Source organism: Mesitornis unicolor, unplaced genomic scaffold (genome assembly GCF_000695765.1).
Source record: "Mesitornis unicolor isolate BGI_N332 unplaced genomic scaffold, ASM69576v1 scaffold26961, whole genome shotgun sequence".
NCBI lineage: Eukaryota > Metazoa > Chordata > Aves > Mesitornithiformes > Mesitornithidae > Mesitornis > Mesitornis unicolor.
The window spans coordinates 11547-34826 of record NW_010166221.1 but is presented as its reverse complement, the minus strand read 5'-3'; the positions used below and the strand labels follow the sequence as shown (position 1 = coordinate 34826).

At 37.0% G+C, this 23280-nt stretch overlaps 1 protein-coding gene across 1 annotated transcript in view; it reads left to right on the top strand.

Annotated features, from left to right (window-relative positions):
- The window catches only part of LOC104548782 (oxidation resistance protein 1-like), a gene marked incomplete at its 3' end in the record, with an annotated part of 29935 nt that extends 7233 nt beyond the window's left edge, over nt 1–22702 (top strand). The window contains exons 3-8 of the mRNA XM_010194896.1: nt 117–236; nt 3474–3626; nt 11493–11677; nt 14610–15376; nt 19256–19424; nt 22540–22702. Of these exons, the coding sequence (XP_010193198.1) occupies nt 117–236; nt 3474–3626; nt 11493–11677; nt 14610–15376; nt 19256–19424; nt 22540–22702 (1557 nt within the window). The remainder of the gene's footprint in view (nt 1–116; nt 237–3473; nt 3627–11492; nt 11678–14609; nt 15377–19255; nt 19425–22539) is intronic.
- Nucleotides 22703–23280: the final 578 nt, after the last annotated feature.

Sequence of the window (23280 nt, the reverse complement as noted above, 5' to 3'; positions counted from 1 at the left end):
AGGAATGATTTTGTATAACTTATTTTGAGAAAGCATAGCAAATATACCTCAACTAGTGAGAAATCTGAAGTGAACCTGGAAGCACAACTTCTAACTACATTATATCTTCTTTATAGATTTTGTATGTTCCTGACCCAGACTACATTTCTAGTGCGGACAGCTCCCCCTCTCTAAGTCCTATAAGTCCCCTATCACCTACATCTTCCGAAGCAGAGCTTGAAAAGGCTACAGTAAATGTAGGTATACCTGTTGTCCTTGCAATTAATTTTCCCTTAAAAGATAAATGTTACAGGTGCTATGCTTTCTTCTTGAACTACCCTTTCATTCTGGGGAGAAAGTACTTTACAACACTTGGAGTTTAAAAGTAAAATAGTAACTTTTTATAAGTAAATACGAGCTTTTAATATTTGTGACAGTTTTCTATGTGAAAACTGATTTGAAGGCAAGTTATTTATAGCAAAATACTATCCTTGCACACTGAAATCTTAAATACTATTTCCTGTTGCATTTCTTTATTTATTGCCTTCCAGAACTAGTTAAACATCTGTCTCTAATCTTACTGATAGCTTTTGTAGCAGTGATATACTGGCAAGAATACTCAAATAGCTAAAAGGTAAGGGCTCCCCTTGCCTCCCTGTAGAGGCAAGGGAGGGGGTTCTCTAGTTTCATTTACCAAAACAAAGTAAAGAAAAGGTCTGTTTCAATGAAGGGCTAATACAGAGCTGATTATAGCTGACTTCTGCTCAGTAGTTCTGCCTTGGTAGATTTTTCAAATACTAAAATTGTTTAGCTGTCAAAGCTGCTCTGTAATTCAGCTCAAATGTAGATTTTTGGCTAGGAGCTGGCTTTGTAAAAGCATGTTTTTCCAGGAACACTAGTTTGCTGTCAGCAGAATTCCATGGGGAGAAACCTAACCAGGAAGATACAGCATCAAAGCCTGGGCTTCTCTGCAATTATACAATTATGACTTTATTCAGACGTTTCTTAATATGTCACTATTGTTTTTTTCTAGTTATTATCTTTTCTCTCAAATAACAAGTTCTCTTGATAGCACTTTTTGGCTGTCAGATGTCTACTCCAGGATTCTGTGTACTCAAAGTTTAGGGAGGTTTGAGACTTTAAACATTTATTCGTTTATTTGATTGCTTGACTTGGTCTAGAGAAGTTTAAACATAAAGGTATTCCTTTGTTGCTGAATAGGTTCCCAAACTGCATTACAAAGGCAGTGATGACCCTTCTGCTGAAAATTACTATTTGGTTATGCAGTTACACCTTCACTCTGACCTAGTATGCCTGCTCTCATGAGGTGTCTGCTGTCATTTGTACTGAATAATTGCTTCTATGTATTATGGCAAGCTGAAGGTATTGTAGCACAGTAAACAGACAGGTCTGCAAGGAGACATTCTTCGATGTCAGTCTCAGAATGCCTGTAAATGCTAGGATAGGCCTACCCATACAGCATATGCTGTGAGATGTTGCTTAAGAGAAAAATGTTAGTTTTACTACTAGAAATCAGAGCTCTTCCTACAATGCACTAGATCCCATGTAAGAAAAATATCTTATTCTCACTTTCATGCATTATTTTGTATGTGCTTGTTTCGTGTAGTAGATGAGACTTAGAAGTGTAACCATACTTGTAATTTATTTGAAACTTTTTTATTTTATGCATGTGGCAGAGATAAAAGCTTGAAAGGGTAAAAGAAACAAAGTAGATTAAAATACTTTAAAACTTAGAATCCTCTTATGCAAAAGGTAGTTTTGTTTAGTGTAGACAGTTCAGTGCTAGCAACAATTTGAGTGTTAAATTTCATTTAACTGACACTATTGTTGCAGAACTATTTTTGTTCATCTTATTCCATGTCATGGATGACTACAAGTGGTTCTTAAATACTTCAGGGGGAGTCAAAAAAATGAGTGATGTGACAATGTATGATAAAGTGATTGTGAAAGTTTCTGTTTCTGAGGTCTTTTAAAGACCATGTAAGGAGGGAAGGGGTGTACCTAGATACAGTTGGTCAGAAGAAAGCAAAGAACGGAAATCACTTGTACTTGTCAGCGTGGACTGTGTGTTTTGGTTTTGTTTCTCAGTCTCTCCAGCAACACAGAAAGCACTTGACTTCTATTTGAGCAGTTAAGGCTGGAGGATTTTGTTCATCATAGCACATGTTCCCTTGTTTCTCTTTTCTCTTTGCTGATTGCTGTCTATGTGAATGAGAGAAATAGTAGCATACGTTCTCTAATGCTCTGTATTGATGTCTCTCTTCTTTGACTCTCCTCTCATTTTGACTCCAGGTTTGCAGTTTAAATTTAGGCACATCTCAAAGTAAAGATCTGTTGCTCTGCCTGTATAATGTAAAGGCATCTTATCTCTGTGCTATGGTCACTGAAATCGATGAGTTTTTGCTGAAAATGGAGTAAGATGACTAACCATCATCTGAACCTCTCTTGAGCCAAAATATAAACTATGATGTGCTCTGTTCTTTTGACTCTGAAGATAACAATCAAACATTGAAGTTGCTTAATACAAACATGTGGCTAAATACAAGGAATAGCAACAGGTTAAGGAAAATGATTATTCCCTTGTCTAGGGTGCTTGTGAAGCTGCATTTGCAGTGGTGGTGTCTGCTTCTGACACCTTCCGTGCAAGACAAAGATTGACGTGCTGGAGAGAGTCCACTGGAGAGCATGATGATCAGGGAATGGAAATATGAGCCACAAGGATTGTCTGAGACAGCTGGGCATTTTTAGTCTGGAGAAGGAAATACTAATGGGCAACCTGATTTCTGTGTTCTACTGCCTTTTTAGACAGGTTAGAGGAAGGAGAAGAGTCAGGTTCTTCAGAGACTTGTAGTAAAATGATGAACAGCAACAGCTGCAAGTTGCTGCACAAGAGGTCCTGGTTAAATAACAGGAAAATATTTTTTGAGATGAGGGTGGTTAAACACTGGGTTTTCCAACCTGGAAGACTTAAACTCATCTGGAAAGGCCACGAGCAACGTGATGTAGTATAGGCTTAGGCCTACTCTGAACACAGGGTTGGACCAACTGACCTTCCAACATAAAGCAGTGCATCATATTATGGAAGGATAACAGAGGACATTTAATAGGATTTCTGCTGAAGTTGGAAAATAATCCTTTTTGGCAACTTCTGCTCAAATCTTGCATGTGACACTGCATCAGATGGCTTCCTTATGTGATTTCTGATAATTATTTTGTTGTTTATTCCCAGGTTGATTCTGAATATATTTGCCCACTTGTACGTCATACCATGGGCTGGTTACGCTGTGCTTCATTAGTTACATAGACTTAGATCAAAGCAGTTCTCTAAACTGCAGTGGATTTGGTCCCATAGTTTTACAATTGCTTTTATGCTGAAGAAAGAGAACAAAAATTACACAACAGAAAATCTCTTAAAGTTCATATTGGAAAAGGCACATTGGTAAGTTCTTTCTCTTTTACATATTCCTTTTTAGGATCCAGATGGAGTCCAACAGAAAGAGTCAACTGCTTCACCAGCACATGCATGTGTTCGTCCTGCAAGAGTGGTATCATCAACCTCTGAGGAGGAGGAAGCATTTACAGAGAAATTTCTAAAAATTAATTGCAAGTACATCACTAATGGCAAGGTACTTAAGCATTCAGATTTTGCTATTACTGTTTGGGATGTAAAAATAAAGTACATTTAAACCATAAACATACTGTAAAACTTAGTTACTGGTAGGTAAATGGATCAGCTTATGTGCATATATATTTCTATACAAATATATTAATTTATTTATTCACAGTTTGGTTTGGATTTCCAGACAACTTGTTTATTGGACAGGATGCAAGCAGTTAGTATGCAGTTAACTGATGATAAACTTCCCTGTAGCCATACCGTTAAAGGATTCTCTTGTGCTGAGGGCATGAGGTCTGTTTGTTCCTTATTTTAGTATCTCATAAGTAATTCTCTTAACAGTGGAAAGGAATATGCCTTAAACTATAGGGAAATTAAGTAGTTAGGTAGCTTCACTTCCACTTTCCTAAAGCAGAACAGTGTGAACAGAATTAACCTCTTATTCTGTAAACAAACACTTCTGTATTGGGTGTACAATGGTAGAAATCTTGATTTTTCTTTGAAGCTGTAGTTACAGTTCTCTTGGCAGTATCATTACACAAATGCCTCCAAGTTAGCAGCACTTAATTAACTTCTACTCAGTTCGTAGGTGCAGAAGTTTTGCACCAATTTTTAGAGACTGAGATCCTGTCAAAGGCTTTACCTCAGTCCACTTTAGGAAAAAAAACGAAATGTATTGCTCTCCCACTCCACTGAAAAATAACTATTAGATACTTTTAATCATGAAAAATCATGCCTTCACTCAAGCTGAATGAATGCAATGAAACTCAAAGTACTTCTAGTACTTCTTCCTTCACCAGAAATATGGGTACATATATACAAATCCTGCTGATTCCATGTTGCTCAGCAATAGATGTGAAGTTACACTAATGATAAACAGATTAAGAAGAATCTCCTAAAACTGCATATTTTGTTTTGTTTTTTTGCTGGAGGGAAGGATTGCAGACCTATGTATGTCCAGACTTGGAAGCCTTTTCACAGTACATGTATCTTGGCAAAAGCTGTGTGTTAGGAGTTGGAGACAAGTACTGGAAAAGCTTTGTTTGTTACTTTGTTCTACTTTGTAGTTAATTTGTTTCACTCCCTGCATTCCTCCCTAGGTGACTTCTTAGGTTGGTCCTAAGTCATTACTACTTAGTTTTAAGTTTGCTGATGTGGAGGAAATGAAAACTTTGAATCTCTGTTAGAAGTTGGCTGTACTGGAAGAATATAATAGAATCATATAATTGTTTGGTTTTAAAAGACCTTTAAAATCAAGTCCAATCATAACCTGTCTGCTACTAAACCATGTCCCTAAGCACCTTATCTACCCATCTTTTAAATATCTCCAGGGATGGTGCCTCTACCACTCCCCTGGGCAGCCTGTTCCAATGCCTGATAACCCTTCCAGTGAATAAATTTTTCCTAATATCCAATCTAAACCTCCCTTGGCACAACTTAAGGCCATTTTCTCTTGTCCTGTCATTTGTTACTTGGGAAAAGAGACCAACACTCACCTTGCTACAGCCTCCTTTCAGGTAGTTGTAGAGGGTGATAAGGTCTTCCCTCAGATTGCTTTTCTCCAGACTAAACACTCCCAGTTCCCTCAGCTGCTTCTCATAAGACTTGTGCTCCAGACCCTTCACCAGCTTTGTTGCTCTTCTCTGGACATGCTCCAGTGCCTCAATATCCTTCCTGTAGTGACGGGCCCAAAAATGAACACAGTATTGGAGGTGCAGCCTCAGCAATGCTGAGTACAGGGGAAGGATCACTTCCTTACTCCTACAGGCCACACTGTTTCTGATATAAACCAGGATGCTGTTTGCTCTTTTGGCCACTGGGGCACATTGCTGGCTCATGTTCAGCCAGCTGTTGACCATTATCCCCACGTCCCTCTCTGCCAAGCAGCTTTCCAGCTACCTATCCCCAGACCTGTACTACTGCATGGAGTTGTTGTGACCCAAGTGCAGGACCTGGCGCTTGGCCTTGTTGAACCTCATACAAATCTAGGGTTAAAATTTACAGCATCTTACTTATGTGCTGTAATTCCTCATCAGAATATTACAGGGAGTGTTCACAGAACCTGTCTTTGACTTGCATCTTTACAGCCTGTTTTTTAACAACTTCATGGAGAGTTCTGTTTCTAAGGAGTTGTGTAATCCACTGCAGTATCAGTGCATACATGGGGAGGTGGGTGGGGAGAGAAATGAATGCTAACTTGCTCAGGTTTGAGTGACAGATTTCCTAAGTTTAGCACGCAATTTAGCCTTTGTGTCACATATGATAGGAATGTCCTCTGGCATGTTGTTTTATCCTCCCCTTGGTACGTTTCCTGATGATGCAGGATGATAGATCTTCAGAGGTTTTCTGGAGGGATCTTAAAAGATTTATCCTCTGCTTCCCACTCTGGAAGTGATTTTTAAGCTCATTGTTAACTGTTTTATGGGGCTTCAGATGTGAAGTCTGTTGTCACTGGAACTCCTAAACTAAAATATAGTGAAAGCTTCTTTTTAGTTTCACATATGTGAAAGGGCTTGCATTACGATAAGACTGTCTCATTTCTCACTTCTCAAGACTACTAATTCCATATGTGTTTGAAGTTGGTTGTGGTCACACCTGTGACTTCCTAGACAAGCACTCAGGAATTCTCTGTCATGCAGCGATGGAAACCTGGAAACATTTTCTCTGTTACAGTATTTGTTCTCTGTTTCCCAGTTATGGCTGTTGTTAGAGGCAGGGCGGTGTGAATGTACCACATCCTTGTCAGACAGTAAATCAGTGCAGAGTGACCATTGTGGTGCAGAGCCATATGTTAACTCACCATTTACTGCGTCTGTAGATACTCCCTTTCTTGTAGCCACAGTGTGCCTCTTTTGTAGAGAAGGATGCTGTTCAGCTTTTCCATTCCTTGCACTGTTCATTGGTGACAGTAAAAGGTATCTTAAACAGTCTGCTTGATTGAAACTAATAGAGGAGCTTTGAAAGTCTTTGTTCTTTCTTATGCTTAATAGTTTATTTGCCTTGTTTTGAAAGTAGTAGGTAAAGGAAAATTACTAATACTAATGCTTTAAAAAAAAAAGGCAAAACAAAAAAAAACCCGCACCAACCTGTAAGTACAGGAACAAAAAGCATAAACACATTGCTAGTGAATTGAAAAGGAGGACACTGATGATATTCAAAACTTCTACAAGAAACAAAGAACAAAACTAAATTGTTGCATTTATCATAAAAAGTTTATAAATTGTGAATTGCAGTTTTTATTCTACTTTGAGCGTTCTAGAAAATAATGGAATTATTTAGAGGTAACTTCTGTTTGAAAACTGCTTGTCCTCTCAAACCTTCTTAAAAATGTGTTTTACTGGACTGCCTAATCTTAATATTTGAGTTCACCAATATCAAAGCTTGGCTCTGATATTTCCTTTATCATGTTTACTTGAACTTCTGTCTTAGATATTGTAAAGGATTTAGAGCTCCCACTTTCTGAGGTTTAAGAAACTTTAATGGAAAGAAGTTAAAAGTGATTCCGAATTTAATATCTGCATGCAGATGCAGTTTGGTCTACTCTCATACATATTTTTGCTTATCTGGATTAATATTTTCTGGACCAGCTTTAAGACTGAAGGGATCTATTTTAATAACCTGGTCTGCATGGTTTTCAGTAATAAAGCAGCTCAGAATGTCTCCTTGAGGCTGTTAAATCTGAACTTCACCTGAATAGACATTCACTTCATGTCTTTAGAATCTGTCATATACAGGAAACTTCTGCAAGTGGTATTTTGAGGAGTTTTAGTTAAATAACCAGAACTTCTGTAACCATACCTAGTTGAGCTACTCTAGTAGCTATCTGCAGAGTCTTAACTTTTACTTCCCTTTCTTTGACAATGTTTTTGATACTTTTTCCTCAATATCTAGTTAGAAGTATGGTCCCAGAGAAACAAATCACTGGTTATTTAGTGAAGGGTGTCTTAAAAAAATAACCAAACAACCCTTTCCCACAGTCCTCTATCAACAGTTGAGCTGCTTATAGACTTTTTTCTTTTTTTTCTTTTTTTTTTTTTTTTTTCCCCTAGGACTAGAAAATTAGGAGATTAGAGCAAATGCTGGCAGTATATTGGAGTCATGTAGGAATTTGTAGTGTGCATCCCATTGCCCAATCTTTTTGCTTATGCTTGGATTTGCTGATCTGTCTTTCTAGCTACATTCTTGGTGCAAATATTTATTTTCTACAAATTCAATTTTCCAAAAAAAAAATTTTAAAGAAGTCAAAGAGCGTTTTCAAAAATGTTCAACAAATATTTGATTACCACCAAAGGGGTCCGTGCTGAAGACACAGCATGTCAGAGCCTGACCACAAAGGAGAAGCTGGGCTCATTTCCTTGTGTTGATGTGAGTAGATGAGAGCATAAATAGACCAAGATAAGCAAACTTTTAGGTTTCTAGCTGTGTCTCTAGTTGAGGATGCAGATGTAGGCTTCAGAATCTTCTGTATGTGTCAAGGACAGCTACCTGGTGTACAGGTTTGGGGCTTTTTTGCCATGAGACAGGTCATTGTCAGACTGTTCAAGGAAACTTCCATTTAAAACCGAAGGTCTCTGAAACTTGTCCTTATGTAGTCAGTAATCACAGAATCTCAGGAGTTGGAAGGGACCTTGAAAGATCATCCAGTCCAACCCCCCTGCCGGAGCAGGATCACCAAGACTAGGTCACACAGGAATGAGTCCAGGTTGATTTTTGAATGTCTCCAGAGAAGTAGACTCCACAAGCTCTCTGGGCAGCCTGTGCCAGTGCTCTGTTACCCTTACAGCAAAAAAGTTTTTCCTCATGTTCACATGGAACCTCCTATGCTCCAACTTGCTCCCATTGTCCCTTGTCCTGTCATTAGACATCAGAGAGAAGAGCCTGGCTCCTTCCTACTGGCACTCGCCCTTTACAAATTTATAAACATGACTGAGGTCACCCCTCAGTCTCCTCTTCTCCAAGCTAAAGAGACCCAGCTCCCTCAGCCGCTCCTCATACGGGAGATGCTCCACTCCCTCCATCATCCTTGTGGCCCTGCTCTGGACTCTTTCAAGCAACTCCCTGTCCTTCTTGAACTGAGGGGCCCAGAATTGAACACAATATTCCAAATGCAGTCTTTCATTGTAATAATTAATCTTGCAGTAATCTTGCACACTTCTTTGGCTGAACAATTGAGAAACAGTAGGTATGATCTTTCTGCAGTCAGTTTGAGTCTAAACATCACAAGGTACTATATCATTTCTTTAAACCCATTCAGATTTGCCCTGGAAATGCTTTTGCCCTAGGTGTGATGACATTTCTTTAAGGTATTGACAAGCCTGGCCTGTAGGCTTTGAGAGAGGTAAGGGGATATTTTCTGAACTACTGAAACTGAGGCTGAAGCAAGATAACTGCCATGAGGAGATGTGAAGCTGGTTCTTCATACAACTTATTCCCATGTTGTGACTCTAGTGTTTAGATAAGCAATGTAAAATTGACTTGTGAAACTTCTTTACCATACTTTGCAATAAAATATTCTTTAATAGATTTATTTTAACCTGGACTGCCAGGTGAAGCACTCTTTTTTAACTTGCTTTCGAGAGCACAGATAAAGCATTAGATTTTGTTTGTTTAATAAAACCAGGGACCTTGTTGACATGGGTGACATGTCAGATCACCCCTTGAGAGAAAAATATCATCTCCTTTTAATTGCCTAAGATCCTCTGCAGCTTCAAAAGCTTTAGCAATTCCTGTGTACTTAATTAATTATCAAGGCAGGATAATTTGTTCATTAAATAGTGAACAAGTGAAGTCAAAATCTTAGTCTGAAACGAAGGGTGCTCCAGTGAACTTGATTGCTGATTGCCTCTACTGAGTAATATATCATTTTAGAGGTTGGTGTTAAACATTTGAATCCTTCAGCTGGGACAGTCATACAACCTTAGCTTTTTTGGGTTTGTGAGGGCTTTTTTTGTTTGGGTTTTTTGGGGTTTTTTTTGTCGTGGTTTTTTTTTTTTTCTCTCCAGCCTGACTGATCTGAAGAGTCACGTACTTGTGACTTGTGGGCAGTGAAAGAGTACAACAGAATATTTCAGTTGAACAGGACCCACAATGATCACCTAGGCCAACTGCCAAGGCTTGACTGTTGTGAATGGGATCTGGAGAATATTAATAAAATTCCACTTTCGTGTGTGTTCTTTAATGAAAGAGCTCAAATTTAGAAATGATGCTGCTTTTTACATTTTATACTTAATTTACAGAAGTAGCATTTGTTTGAAGAAAAGCGTTTGTTCTTCTGAGTAGACTCGGACTTTTTGCAGTCATGGTAAAGTTATTTGTTATAGACTACAGTGGACATAACCAAATGTAGACTTCCATTGATGGTCATTCTCGAAGTTCAGTTTTGCACCTGGAAAGTGTTTCCACAGTACAGTCCTGGGAAATAAATACCAGTGACAGCTTTGTTTCAGTGTTTATGTAAATATGTTTTGTTGACTTCAAAGTCTAGCATGTGCTTTGGACTCTGAAAGGCACAGATAAAACCTGAGTGGGCACTGAAAAACTGAGAGTACTTCAGTACAGGTGCTTGAGCTGCCGATGAGGCTGTTTTCATTTTTCCACAATAGTGATACCATTGGTCATTGCTGTAGGCTTTAACACTATTTTTAGTTTGTTTTTTATAACTTGTAATTTTCTACTCACTGTATGGCATCTTTGTTTTTCTGCTGTGAAGGTCATCAGCCAACACAGTGCTGGGAACAAATGTCTGGAAATAGGAAGGAACATAGTTGTATTTCATGCTGTGCTGGTATCTCTTTTTAAAACAAAAGTGAAAACAATCAGTCCCTCCAATACACAGTGTTTGTAGTCACTCTAAACAGTATTATCACTGAGCTGGATATTTATCCAGTTCCTGATCATCTTCAGCAGCACATGAAACAACTCTTTTTTGTGATTCTTGCACAGAGGTTTTGAGTGTCTTTCTAAATTTATGAAGTCCTTAATGCTACATCTCCTCCAGTTCATAATTTTAACTTGAACAGTACTGTTCTAAGAGTTCAGTGAATTTCCTTAGGAGGCAACTGGTGTTGGTGTTTGCATGTATCTCTAACACTTTGAATAAAAAAAAATAAGAATAAAAAAAAGCTCAATGTATTGTAAATTAACTTGATGACTGAATTGTGTAAGGACCCAACAGCTCATAGTATGAGTAGCAACTTTCTTTAATGTTTTTCATCCTATAAGTTTAAAATCTACTTGTATTCATGTACTGCAGCAGTATGACTCGGATTAATTCCATCCAAAGCCGCATCTTCAAAAATCTTTAGTATTTTTAATCTAGTTTCATTTTAGAAATGTGTTTGTCCAGTAAGTCAACAAGTCCATTAAGTTAGAATGGCTTGTATTGGATACTGCCATAGCTTTTGTGTAAAGAAAATTAAGATAAATTACAGTTATAAAATAGTTAATAAAATGGTAGAAAGTGAGAACAGTTAAGAATCAGTTTTTCTAGACAATGCTTGAAGCTAGCAATACATTAGCAATACTAGCAATAAGCCCTGTGGTTATCTGGGAAGGATATTCCTCAGAAGTGCTTCCTAGTGTATCCTTTAGGATGCAAGCATTTTACTTTTTTTGAATCAGCCCAGATATTAAGCAGTTGAGGAACAAAACTGTTTTCTTTTGGGGAAAGTAGAGGGCATTAATTTCCTTCCTCAGAAAAACGGTTATGTTTCTAGATGACTGCAGAACACAAGGAACTGTATACAGCTGCTTAAATAAAGATAAATTTAAAGATGCTTTAAAAACAAATTTTAAAACATTCTTTTCCTACAAAAAATGGAGAATAAGCTGAAATATGAAGGAGAAAATTTACTACTTCTTTTCCCTCTCATTTTAGGGTACAGTCAATGGTGTGCTGCTAGTGACGCCAAATAATATAATGTTTGATCCTCATAAAATGGATCCTCTGGTCCAAGAGAACGGCTGTGAAGAGTATGGCATCATGTGTCCAATGGAAGAAGTGATGTCAGCTGCTCTGTATAAAGAAATTGTGGACAGCAAAATTAAGGATTCATTAACCATGTAAGATAGAATAGCATTTTTAAAGCTTTGGGTAAATGTGAACTGTAGCTGTGCTGCTGACCGTAGAAAACTAGCACAACCACATTTTCTGCTCTTTTCCTTTTTAAGAACAACATCAAAGTTTGGCTTGGAAAGACCCCTGAGAAAGCTTGCTTTACCTTAAGTTCTCACACTCTATGTAATATATAGAATAAATCCTTTTCTATATACATGCATTCTATTTTCCTCCAATAAAAATTTCCTCCTCTTAAAAATCACTGTATAGCAGAGGTACCGCACTGCTTCCTCGGTCCCTTCCCCGCTTCCCCTCCCCCACAGTACCAGATGTGTTTGATTCTTTGGTAATTTAAAAACTGATGTACAGAATAGAAAAGTCCAACTTAAACAGCTTTAGGTGCAAATCTCTACTGTTTACTGTTTTCCACTTGATTATCAAACTCTTGTTGTTATGATACATGGTTGTAAGACTGATTCTTCTGAAGTTTGTGTTTATGGTACTAGAAGTATATTCTTTTTGCGTTTTGGCTAGGGGAAGAACTGCATGTTCACCTTTGGGTGTAGCCTTGTTTGGGGTGAACAGAGCAAATTTAGATTGAGCTGTAATCACCGGTGTTTAGCGTGATAGGCATTTAAAACCTGAAGTCATGCATTTCTTGAAAGAGCAACTAAGGTACATATTATTACATTAGTACTTTTGGGGGTTTGGTGATGCCTTCAGCATGATTGCTTTCTGGAAGTTTATTCTCCAGATTGAGTTTTAAAAAGTTGTTCATAGTTTCTACTTCAATTGATGTATAGTGCAAGTAATGAGATTATGAAAATGAGATTGCTCTTTTTCTAATCTGTTTGAATGGTAATACTGCAGTTGCAAAACAAGTCTTTTTCCTAGCATGTTTAGTTTCTTAATGACTCAATATTAACTTACAAATTTACCTTCCTTGCCCTGTTGATTTCTGTGGTCTTGGAGCACATGTGTTTTCTGTTTTGTTTATAGTATAATTGCGTATGGAATGAACATGTGCCTAATAATGAAAGGTCACACTGTGTCTTCAGAGCCCTGTAGATCCAATTTGATTGATCTTTCTTGTCAACTTTATCAGCTATTAAATGGGACGTTAACCTGTAGCACTTTCTTCTGTTCCAGCACTTCTATGCCTTAACCTCAGCAAAATTTGAGGCATGTTTGTAAATTGGGGGAAAATAAAATTCAAATTTCTAAATTCTGTAACCAGACCTCCCAACAGCTACAGCTAGATCTGATGAGATCTGAGTGTCTGGAGGTGTTTGAGACTTACTTCACGTTTTTCCCACTATTTGTGTGGAGTTTTTTCTAAATACTGCCCGATTATAATTAACCCTCTTCCTCTCCCAATTTTGCCAACTGTCAAACGTGTTTAAACTTGGAAAAAGCAATCTGGATACTGAAAATAAGATTACTGATATAATGGAAACTGATCATAAACCTGAATGGATTCTTTGGTTCTTAAAACTGCAATTTCATCTTGTCTGGTTTCTATGTATAAGCCACAGACTATTCTGAAAATAAAAAAAAAAGGGAAAAAGTGCACATGTTTTACAGATTTTATGACCCTTAGGTTGTGTTTGTCCAAGAGCACCTATTAGCAGCATTATCCAGAAAAATTAAAGAAACAGCCCAGTCTAATAATGATAAATCCTAATGTCTAATCTGCATGTTTTGTAAGCAAAATTACTGCACGAGCACAAGCCTAATATCAGTTTTACTTGGGTAAGAGGGTGCATAAGCTTTGCAAACATCCTGAACTTTAGCTGTGTCTCAGTAATGTCTGTGGTATGACCTAGCTGAACAAGAAGTTTTGTAGAATCGTGGAGTGGATTTATCCTTTTTCAAGATGGGAGTTTAAGGTGCGAGCTTCTTAAAAGCATTTGATGGTAGGTAATGGAAGATGTAATGTGCTTGTGATAGCAAGGGAGTTGGCATCAAGAACTCTCAAAAGTGTTTAAACATGAGAAATTTTTTGTGAAGGTTGTGTACTCCTCAGCTTTTTTGACAACACTGGAAAAGCTTGAGTCACGGAGGTGCAGCTGATCGCGTTCACAGTCCTGTTGTAGTCCTTCTAAAACTTGTAGAATTTCTGGTTAGCTTAGTTTGAAAGGCAGGTTTGAATAAGATAATTTCCTTTGGGGAAAATAAGCAAGCATAAAAAGTTTTTTTTCTTGCACTATTTGTCAGCATTTGATGTCTGGTCTTTATATTGTTCAGTTGTACCAAGTAGTTTGGGATTTATTTTGCCTAACAGTGGTATCCTCAAAGTTACGTACGTGAGTGGTGAAGACTCTGATCACTCTTAGGTGTTTCCCATTGACAGAATGGTAGGATCTGCCTTGACAAGGTCTGTCTTGAGAGTTGCTGTTGTCCTGCAGTGGCTGACTTAGATAGTTAAGGTTAGGCCAGATAATTTCTGCCATTCACTTTTTTTGCCAGTGAGCCAGGTGTCAACCCATAATAAAGTGGGACAGATCTGTGCTCTTGTACTGACCTCTTTGGTTGATAAAGCTTGAAAGACTGAAGGATATTTACCTTTAGAGATTATGGTTGCATGTAGCTTCTTGTTGGTTTTCCACTGTTTTTTATTTTAGTTTTACACTTTAAGCATCTCAAACAGTCTTGTTGCCTTCATAGGAGAGCTTTACCTTGCAAAAGTAATGTAATGAAATTGGAAAGTCCTATCTGTGTCATGCTGGCTAAAGGTCTGCTGTAATCTTACTATTACAGGAGCATATTTTGTGCTTGTTTCTTATTACTGATGCTCTGGATTAATTTATTCTTTGTTTTGGTTTTTGTTTGGTTTTGGTTTTTTTTAAAATTTTTCAGTATTGAACAAAACTTAGGAAAGAAAAGAGCTTGATGTAAAAGGCACCTGCTGTAACCACATTCTTGTTTGCTCAACAGAGACATAGAACAGCTGTCTGTAAGGGAACTTTGCCATTCCAAGAAAGCTACGAAGAGCAATACAGATGAAATGGATGCCAGGATTCAGGATACAGGCAATGACAGTGCTAGTACTGCCCCAAGGAGCACGGAGGAGTCTCTTTCAGAAGATGTCTTCACAGAATCAGAACTGTCTCCAATACGTGAGGAACTCATTTCCTCAGATGAGCTTCGACAAGACAAGTCTTCTGGAGCATCATCAGAATCTGTCCAAACGATAAACCAGACTAGTGCTGAATGTTTAACAACCATTTCAGACTCAAATGAAGCTGCCAGTGACTTAAAACCCAGTGCTGAAATGGTTATACCATTTGGTACCCACAGCTTAGGTTCAGAAAGTGCTCAGATGTCTATAAAGTGCAGACAAGAACCTAGTGAGAATGTTGCAGATGTTCTCCAGCATGGTAGCAAAGAGCACAACAAAGAGGTAGAAGTGGGCAAGAATCAAGATCCCTCCCTAGGAAAAGAACCAGAAGGGGAAAGTAAGACAGGCGAGGAATGTCCACGCTGTGAAGATACCACAGACTCTCAAAAGAAAGAAACAGCTGGCAAAGGAAAAGTAGTGCAAGAACGAACTCAAGACTCGGAGACAGAGGTTGAGGAATTGCGCAAACTCTGGAAGACCCACACTATGCAACGAACCAAGCAACAAAGAGAAAACATGCAGCAGGATTCACAAAAAGGAATTGGTCAGAAAACTGCGGCTGGAGGAGATGGGCAATCAGAAGGTGAGTGAATCAGTTTTTATGGATAGAGTGCTGGCCTCCAGGTTTACAATGTATCTCCCTACAGCTCATCAGAATTTTGGTTGTTCTTAATTCCGTAGAATACATCTCCCAATATTTTGTTTATATTTCTCATTGACTTGAAGATATATCTAAGCTATACCTTATATAAACTAGTGTGGAAAATGTTACTTGGGGAACCTAAAACATGGATACCTTTGCTACTGTCACTTTTCCTCATTGAAATTATATGTACGATCATATTAAACCACAATGTCTTCGTAAGAGAGCATGAATCTGTAAAATTAGATCTATGACACTTTGGTCACTGTAGAGCTCAAAATTAAAAATGTTCTTTAGCAGTTAGCTACCTGTCACTTTAATTTTGATCCCAGTGTGCATGTGTGTGAATGAATTTCAGGGAATGAATCATCTCTATAGCACATCTACCTTGTGGTTAAGGTTCATGATGTGAGCAACAAACTCTGGAGGATTAACGTTGATACTTTCAGAACTTGGTTTCACTTGCATCTTGTCATACTTTCATGTTGACTAAAACAAGGTTAAGCATACAAAAACCATTTCTCGAGATAAATAAGAGCTAGATGGTAAGAAGCTGATGATAGAAATATGGGGAACAACTAGGTTTATTTCTTGAGTACCTTTACTCTTCTGTAAAGATCAGGCCCTAGGACTATTACTTGGAAGTTATCTTTGAAAGTCTGAAGTTACTCAATTCATATTAAAAAATGCTATGTCTTTTTTAAGTAACTTAAAAATGCTTCTTTATGTATTTGATTTTACTTTCAAAAATATCGTAGGTCACTTTATGATGCCTTATTTTACAAGTGTAGATAAACTAGTTGTTTTAATTGTCCAATATTTTGAGGGCTAAAAAGAAAACATACCTATAATGACTGCAGCAAGCTAATAGGTTATATCTGAAGTGCATTTGAAGGTCAAATTGTTTATGTTGATTATTAAATTTGAGATTGTATTGAACAGAGAGGTATATTCTTTGACAGAAATTCATCTTTCGCTTCAGAATTTGATATGATAGGTTTTGGATTTTTTTCTCCTTCTGTTAAGGAAGTAACTGAATTTTGAAATTTGAAGCAGATCAATAGTTGCATCATTCTGTGATAAGTTTGGCTTTTATACCTTAAATATTAGAGGAAGTCCTCTACAAAAATATCAGCTGGTAGTAGTTGCTGGTTCTGACTTCTGAAAAGTGCAAGCACCAGTTGTTCTTTGCCACAGTTGCTGTTTTTCTTACAACTGAATATTATTTGCGATTCAGTTGTATTAGATGTTTTCATTTTGTCAGTTTTCTTAAAGATTGTATCATTGAGTGACTTTACAGGTTTTTCAAGCATGATGATCTCTACAGCCACAGAGTATATACATATATAATCCAAAAAATGTCTGCATGCAGTCAGACAGAGGAGTGCTGGCTAGAAACTTTCTGCACATGGAGGTACAGCCTCACTGAAGGTTGTGGGGCTGAAATAGAACGAAAAAACAAATATAAAAGCATAGGTTACTTTTTGGAGATTTGTGTCCATGACTTCAGTCTAACTTTAGTTGGAATTATTGTTGTTAATTCTTGCATGTTGTATTAGCAGGATGCAAATAAAGTAAAATAAGAATTAGTATTTCTCAGTCTAGACAGATTTGGTGAAGCTTTTACTGGTTTTGTCTACAGTTTAAATAGAGCCAAGGTAAAAGCATAGATCTATTGCTTAACTCTTAAAGGTCACTGAAAACTATGATAAGTCCATCAAGAGTAGGTCACTAAAAAAACGCTAGGTCATTAAAAAATGGAAACTCTTTAAACACTTTCTCATATCCTGTCTATTGGACTAAAACTTTGAGGTACTCATACCAGGAGTTCTATGTGATGAAGTTACCTGGTCTCCTTTTCTTCTGCATATAGCAAGGACTTAGCTAAATTGCTTCTCTTTGTGGAAGTTTTGAGCTCCTAGGTTTATGGGAACTACCATTTGTTGATCTTCACAGGGGTCAAATGTTTGAATTTGGAATTAATGATCTGTTTGTTCTGAATGTTGAACAGGTGATGCAGTATAAGTTGATAACTGTGAGTGGTCTAGAATAGCTAAAAACTCTCACTTGGATTTTTTTTCTTTTTAATTTCCCAGAAGTCTCTTATATTTTGTTCTGTTTTTACAGACAGTTATGTTAACCACTGGACTGAAATGAAAACTAGACATAGTTGATACTTCGGAGAAATTGTAACGGTTTATAGTTTTGTGTGTATAAACAAGGTGAAATATCATTAAAGATAACATGTCTGCTGCTTAGTTAGCTGAATATTGGCAGAGATTGAAAGGGGTGGGGGGGAAGCATGAGACACAATAGCCATTACTAAATTTTTTTTTCTGATTAATTCTGTGTCAAATGTACAAAAATATACTGGAGAACACACCAAAAAAGGCATCTTAAATGGTCCTTTTGAGATTTGAGGGCAGGACTAAATTACTTGTTTTCATTCCCTCTGCTAGCTGGAACTGTAGTCTCACTTGTTTTTTAAGACATGGTAGAAATCCCATTTCTCTGAGCTGTAGGTCAGAAGGTTAGGAGTTCTAAACTGCTGCATCTGAAGGACCAAAATCCCGATTATCAGATCATTTTAAGAGTATTTCAGTGCCACAAAGTTCTTGTGCCAGTCCTGTGAAACAGGTTTTTTGTTTATTATGGATACTTCTTGGGTTTAGATTTTTTAATCTCGCAGACTTACACTTCCAAATCATGCGTGTTATGACTATTCTACTGTCAGCATTTGAGAGGACCTGTATACTGCAGGTATAGTTCTAAAATGCTGTAACTGAAAATTAGGAGGCACACATCTAAATATTTACTGAAATAAAAAAATCTTTTGAGGAACAATGCTATTCTAAGCTTCTTGTTGAAAATCTGATTCAGAAAACATTCAATAGGGATATTCATGGATCAAGAAGGTGATGTTTTCTGTGCTCAGTGTATCTGTAGTCTACACAGACACTGGAGGAGAACTTCAGCTGTAAAGAAAAGTGTCCTGTGAAATTGGAACATACCTGTATGTATGTGTAACACCAGAGGTAGGATAAATCCTTTGTTGTCATAGCTGTTCATAAGAGCTATTAAATTTACATTTTCCTTCCTTGTTTTAAAATGTCTCTTGAGGCTGGAGCTCATTTACTAGGATTTGGGCAATTAATTTAGCAAAGAAACAGTTTTGAGAAGGCTTCTTCATTTACATTGTGCTGACTTGACAATCCAGACCTTGAGGGTAATCATATAATTCTAGTAGTTCAATGAAATATACTACTGGAGGGAAAATTTCCACACTGCAGCATCTGGTATACTTCATCCTGAAGTAGTGTTCATACCTTTGAAGTGTTTGATATAGATAACAAATTAAAACTCACATCCGTCCTCTATTAGTAGTGCCAGAACTTTTTTTTAAATTAAAAATGACTAATGAACAGCTTTGACATATGTGAACCAAGCCTGAGTACTTAACACTGTATCTTTTGCATGTGCATGGAGTATATTTTTAACAGTGGGAGGATTTTCTGATTCAGTGTTGAGGAATATGCCTTGAGAAAACCACCTGAGATACTTTGAAGCATGGGTGACAGACTATCATGATGTGATCTGAGACTGGACACAAAAATAGATGTTAGAGTTATTCAGATTTGTTGCACTTTGAAGTCAATTTTGATGCAATGTTAGGTAATTATTACTACCTATGTTACCTCATCTCCTATTACTTTGTTAATGTAGGTCCTATATACTTGTATTGCCTAATACAAAATTCGCTAATAATTCTATTAAGCTCTTCTGTACATTGTGCATAGCTTGTTTTTTCTCTACTAATAGGTTCTTCTCTTACAAAAGAAAAAAGACGACATCGGTCTCACAAGTTTCTGCGTCTCAGGGTTGGAAAACCCATGAGAAAAACATTTGTTTCGCAAGCAAGTGCATCGATGCAACAGTATGCACAGAGGGATAAAAAACACGAGTACTGGTTTGCTGTTCCACAGGAAAGGTAAGAAGGAGGTTGACTGTAAAAATCAACACATTCCCGTAGGTCTTTGAGTTTTGGGGTTTTTTTCTGCACCACTGAAAATTTTTCTGTGACTGTATCTATAAAGTGACACAAAACGGGTCAACAACTGCGGATATTGGCGATTGGCTTGTTTTTAATGCTGGAATACCTCATCACCATACTGAAGTTGTAATGATTTACTTGAGTTACTTGTACATTCAGCCAGTAATTTTCAACGGTCTTATTTCGGCTTATGTTTGTACCAAGAAAACAATGAAAGAAAGATTCAAGTAAGCAGTCTCTGGTGAAGGAAGTGAGTTCTGCAACAAAGTTTTTGTTGCCGTTATCTGTGCTTCCCATTATTTGGAAACTTGATAAAAATTCTCTACTTAGAGCTGTGAGTTCAGAAGAGCTACCTGGGGTTCTTTTGTTGTATCTTTATACATGGAACATAAAACTCTTCCAGGAAGTAACTTAAACATATCTATTGGAAAAACATCTAAATTTGTCGTAGTGATTCAGAGACATGAGATGTCCATGATCACTCACTGGTAAAGTCTGGAATTCTTAAATGATCTTTACTGCTAGGAAACTGACTCACTTTCAAGTTGAATGTGATTTTTGGGAATATTGGAGGTTATTATATCCTTGCCAGAAGCAGGGGGGGAGGGGGGGAAGAAACAGCAACAAAAGACTATCAGCTATCTTCTTGTATAAATACCTACACACAATGATCAAGTCACTTTTCCATCTTTTCTTTTGAGCTGAATGGCATAGAATGTCCAGTTGGGGCACTGCAGTTGAGGACAGATATGGATCAATTGGAGAGAGTCCAGAGGAAAGCAGCAAGACTAACTAATACCTAGAAAGTGTAACATTTAAAGAAAATTAGAAGTAAGTGGGGTTCTTTAATCTAAAGGAGAAAAGGTTGATCACAAACATAAATTCATTTCATACTTAAAGTTCGCTGCAACAAGAAAGGCAGTAGTCTTTTTTAGTAGTCTTTTTTTTTTTGTATCCTGAAGTTACATCAAAATATTTGAGTTTTTCAACAGAAGTGAGTCTAAAATCACGTTATTGATGTGCTAGCATAAACATCATCCTCACTGCCTTAATTGATGGAGATTATTCAGTTTCTTGAGACAAATGTCCGTCACACTGGTTCTGGTATAGCTGATCCTGCCTGGGCCAGGTGAGCTCTTGTGGTTACAGTCAGCTCAAATTTTCTTGTTCTATTCATTTCATATTTAATTTGAAAAGAGAGAAATGTTTCACATATGGCAATGAAGTCTAGGTCAGCCAATTAAAATTAAAATTATTATTGTCTCTGGTTCATTTTCTAATGTAAAAAGCAAGTACCCATCTTCAGCAGAAAGCAGAATATATCACCTGTTTCTTAGGTTATGTATCAGTCTGTATCTGATCTCCACCTGTGAAGGGTTTTTTCTCTAACTGCATGGAAATTAGTAATCTGCTCTTTAATATATCCACTGTGTTTTTGTACACAAGTAAAATGTTGGTAGTAGGGTGTTTGTTTTCTTAATTCAGAGTTGACGTTGCTGAGTGCTGCCCTGTGTTGGTCAAAATAATGTCAACCCAGTTGTCTGTCATCTAGTGGTAAGAAAGAGGAGAAAAAAAAAAAGGTGGTGCCGGACACGCCTGCATTATTTCAGTGTTCTTAATCTCAAATGAGCCGATATGGGAAGGAGTATCTATCTTAGAGTTCCTTAAGCATCAGATTTTATTTTTTTTTTTTTTAACTGCTAGAATTATACGGAATTTCAAGTTCTTAACAAGTCAAAATCGGGATTTTTTATTTATTTTCCTACTTGTAAGACTTTTAAAAGTTGATAACGTGTTCGGTGCATGAGGAGTCTGCAGCTTCTTGTTCTGATTTTTGTCATAAAACTTACCCAGCCTTATGCATCTCAAATGTTTTAGTCTCTCTTGCTGTCCGAGAAAGAAAGATTATTCTTTCTTTTTTCCTTTCGTCTTTGTTATCACAAGAACCTTAATTTTAACAAGGGTGACTTTGAATTACTGACCCTGTTCAGAGATTATTACTACATACCTGTGTGCTGATTCATTTGAGGCACATGAAAATTATGGTTGCAGTTTTGTGAGACTTTACTGCTCTGTATCTTTTACTGTTCTTCCAGTATTCAGTTTTGCAGGGATTTAGTAAGGAAGGGGAAGGGGGAAGTCCACATATTGTCCAGATATTCTTCATGATAATCCAGTGTGCAGATTCACTGTAGAAGATCTCTCTGAAGAGAGAAATAAGGAATATTCAGACCAGAGCCATAAAGATCTGGCTCTGAAGATGTCTTTTCTGTGATTAAGAGATAGTAGTGGATTGATTGCACATTCTTTTTCTAAATGCTCCATCTGTGCACCTACAGGAAATGCTTAGACAGCGCAGACTGGCATCTATCAGGATTGTAAATAGCAACCTGGGAATTTAAGTATTTTTTTCTTCCAGACTGGAGAACCATGCCATTTGTGGCAGGTAACTTGAAAGGAGGTAACTTTGAATCTTAGTGCTTTCTGCAGTTAGAACAGTTTGTAGTTTATGATCTAACGATATATATAAATACGTGCACACTTTCAGCCTTATTTCCTCACATCTGTAGTAATTCTCATGCTCTGTATAATTTTGGTTATGTGTCTTGGTAGTGTTTGGCTCTTCTTCAAGGGTGAGGAAAACAGACATGCATACATTTCCAAAATCTGATTTTTTGTTTTTATGTAACTCTTTAAATAAAATTTAAAAAACCCCAAACCTTAGTGTTTTACTTTGGAAGTTATTTCAGTTGTAAACAGAGGTTTCCAATGGGACAGTAGTTGGAGGAGCATATTTGTATATGAAAACACAACTAGTCACTTGCCAACTTGTTTCCTGTTTTTCCTCCTGTGTCAGCTTCATATAATTAAAAAGAAAAAGAAAAAAACTAGCTAACTAGCTTTTTTCAAATGCGTCTCTAATGTGTAGTAAAACATGAAATAGTAAGTATTTTCATTTTAACCATAGGTACTTCATAATTATTAGACATGTTCCATAAGATCACAAACTTACCTCATTTTTCTTTTCTGTGTCATTACTTGACTTCTCTAGGACAGATCACTTGTATGTCTTCTTTATCCAGTGGAGTCCAGAGATATATGCAGAAGATACTGGGGAATCTCTTCGGGAACCTGGATTTATAGTAGTAAAAAAGAAGGAGGAGCCTGAAACAAGTGAAGAATCTACTACTGAAGATGCTTCTAAAGAGTGGGAGGTAAGGAAGAACAGTGTCAAAGATACATTATTTTCTTTTAAATACTTTCATAGGAATATCATTAAAATAGTGTTAAATACTTTCCGATAAGAAAAACAAAGCAATGTGCTTTATTAGTCTGCATACTGTGATCATGACTGTTTAATTTATGCCATCCTAATGCTTGCTCTAACATCAGTTCAGGACAACATTTCACAATTACAAGTCATTTTTGTATGGAGCAAATTGTAACTCAAAACTCAGAGTTGAAAGGAAAGCAAATACAACAAAGAAGTTGCAACTCTGAGGTAGCAGACTTAGTTTTCAGTCAAGTAAATTGGCAGTTTTCTGATATTTGTTATTCATGTATCTAGAATATTGATTACTTATCGGTAAGTCTCAAAACAGAGATGAAACAAGAAAAAAGGAAGTTCATCTATTAATGACATGTTTTTCCAATAACGTAGTAGCTAACTTCTTAGTTATAACTTCTTGATGCAATAAGATGCTGTTTCATGGATTTTAGTAATAGACTGTAACTGCAACTATCTCTTTATCTTCCATGTGAATCTGTGTCCACTGTGTTTCTATGGACACAT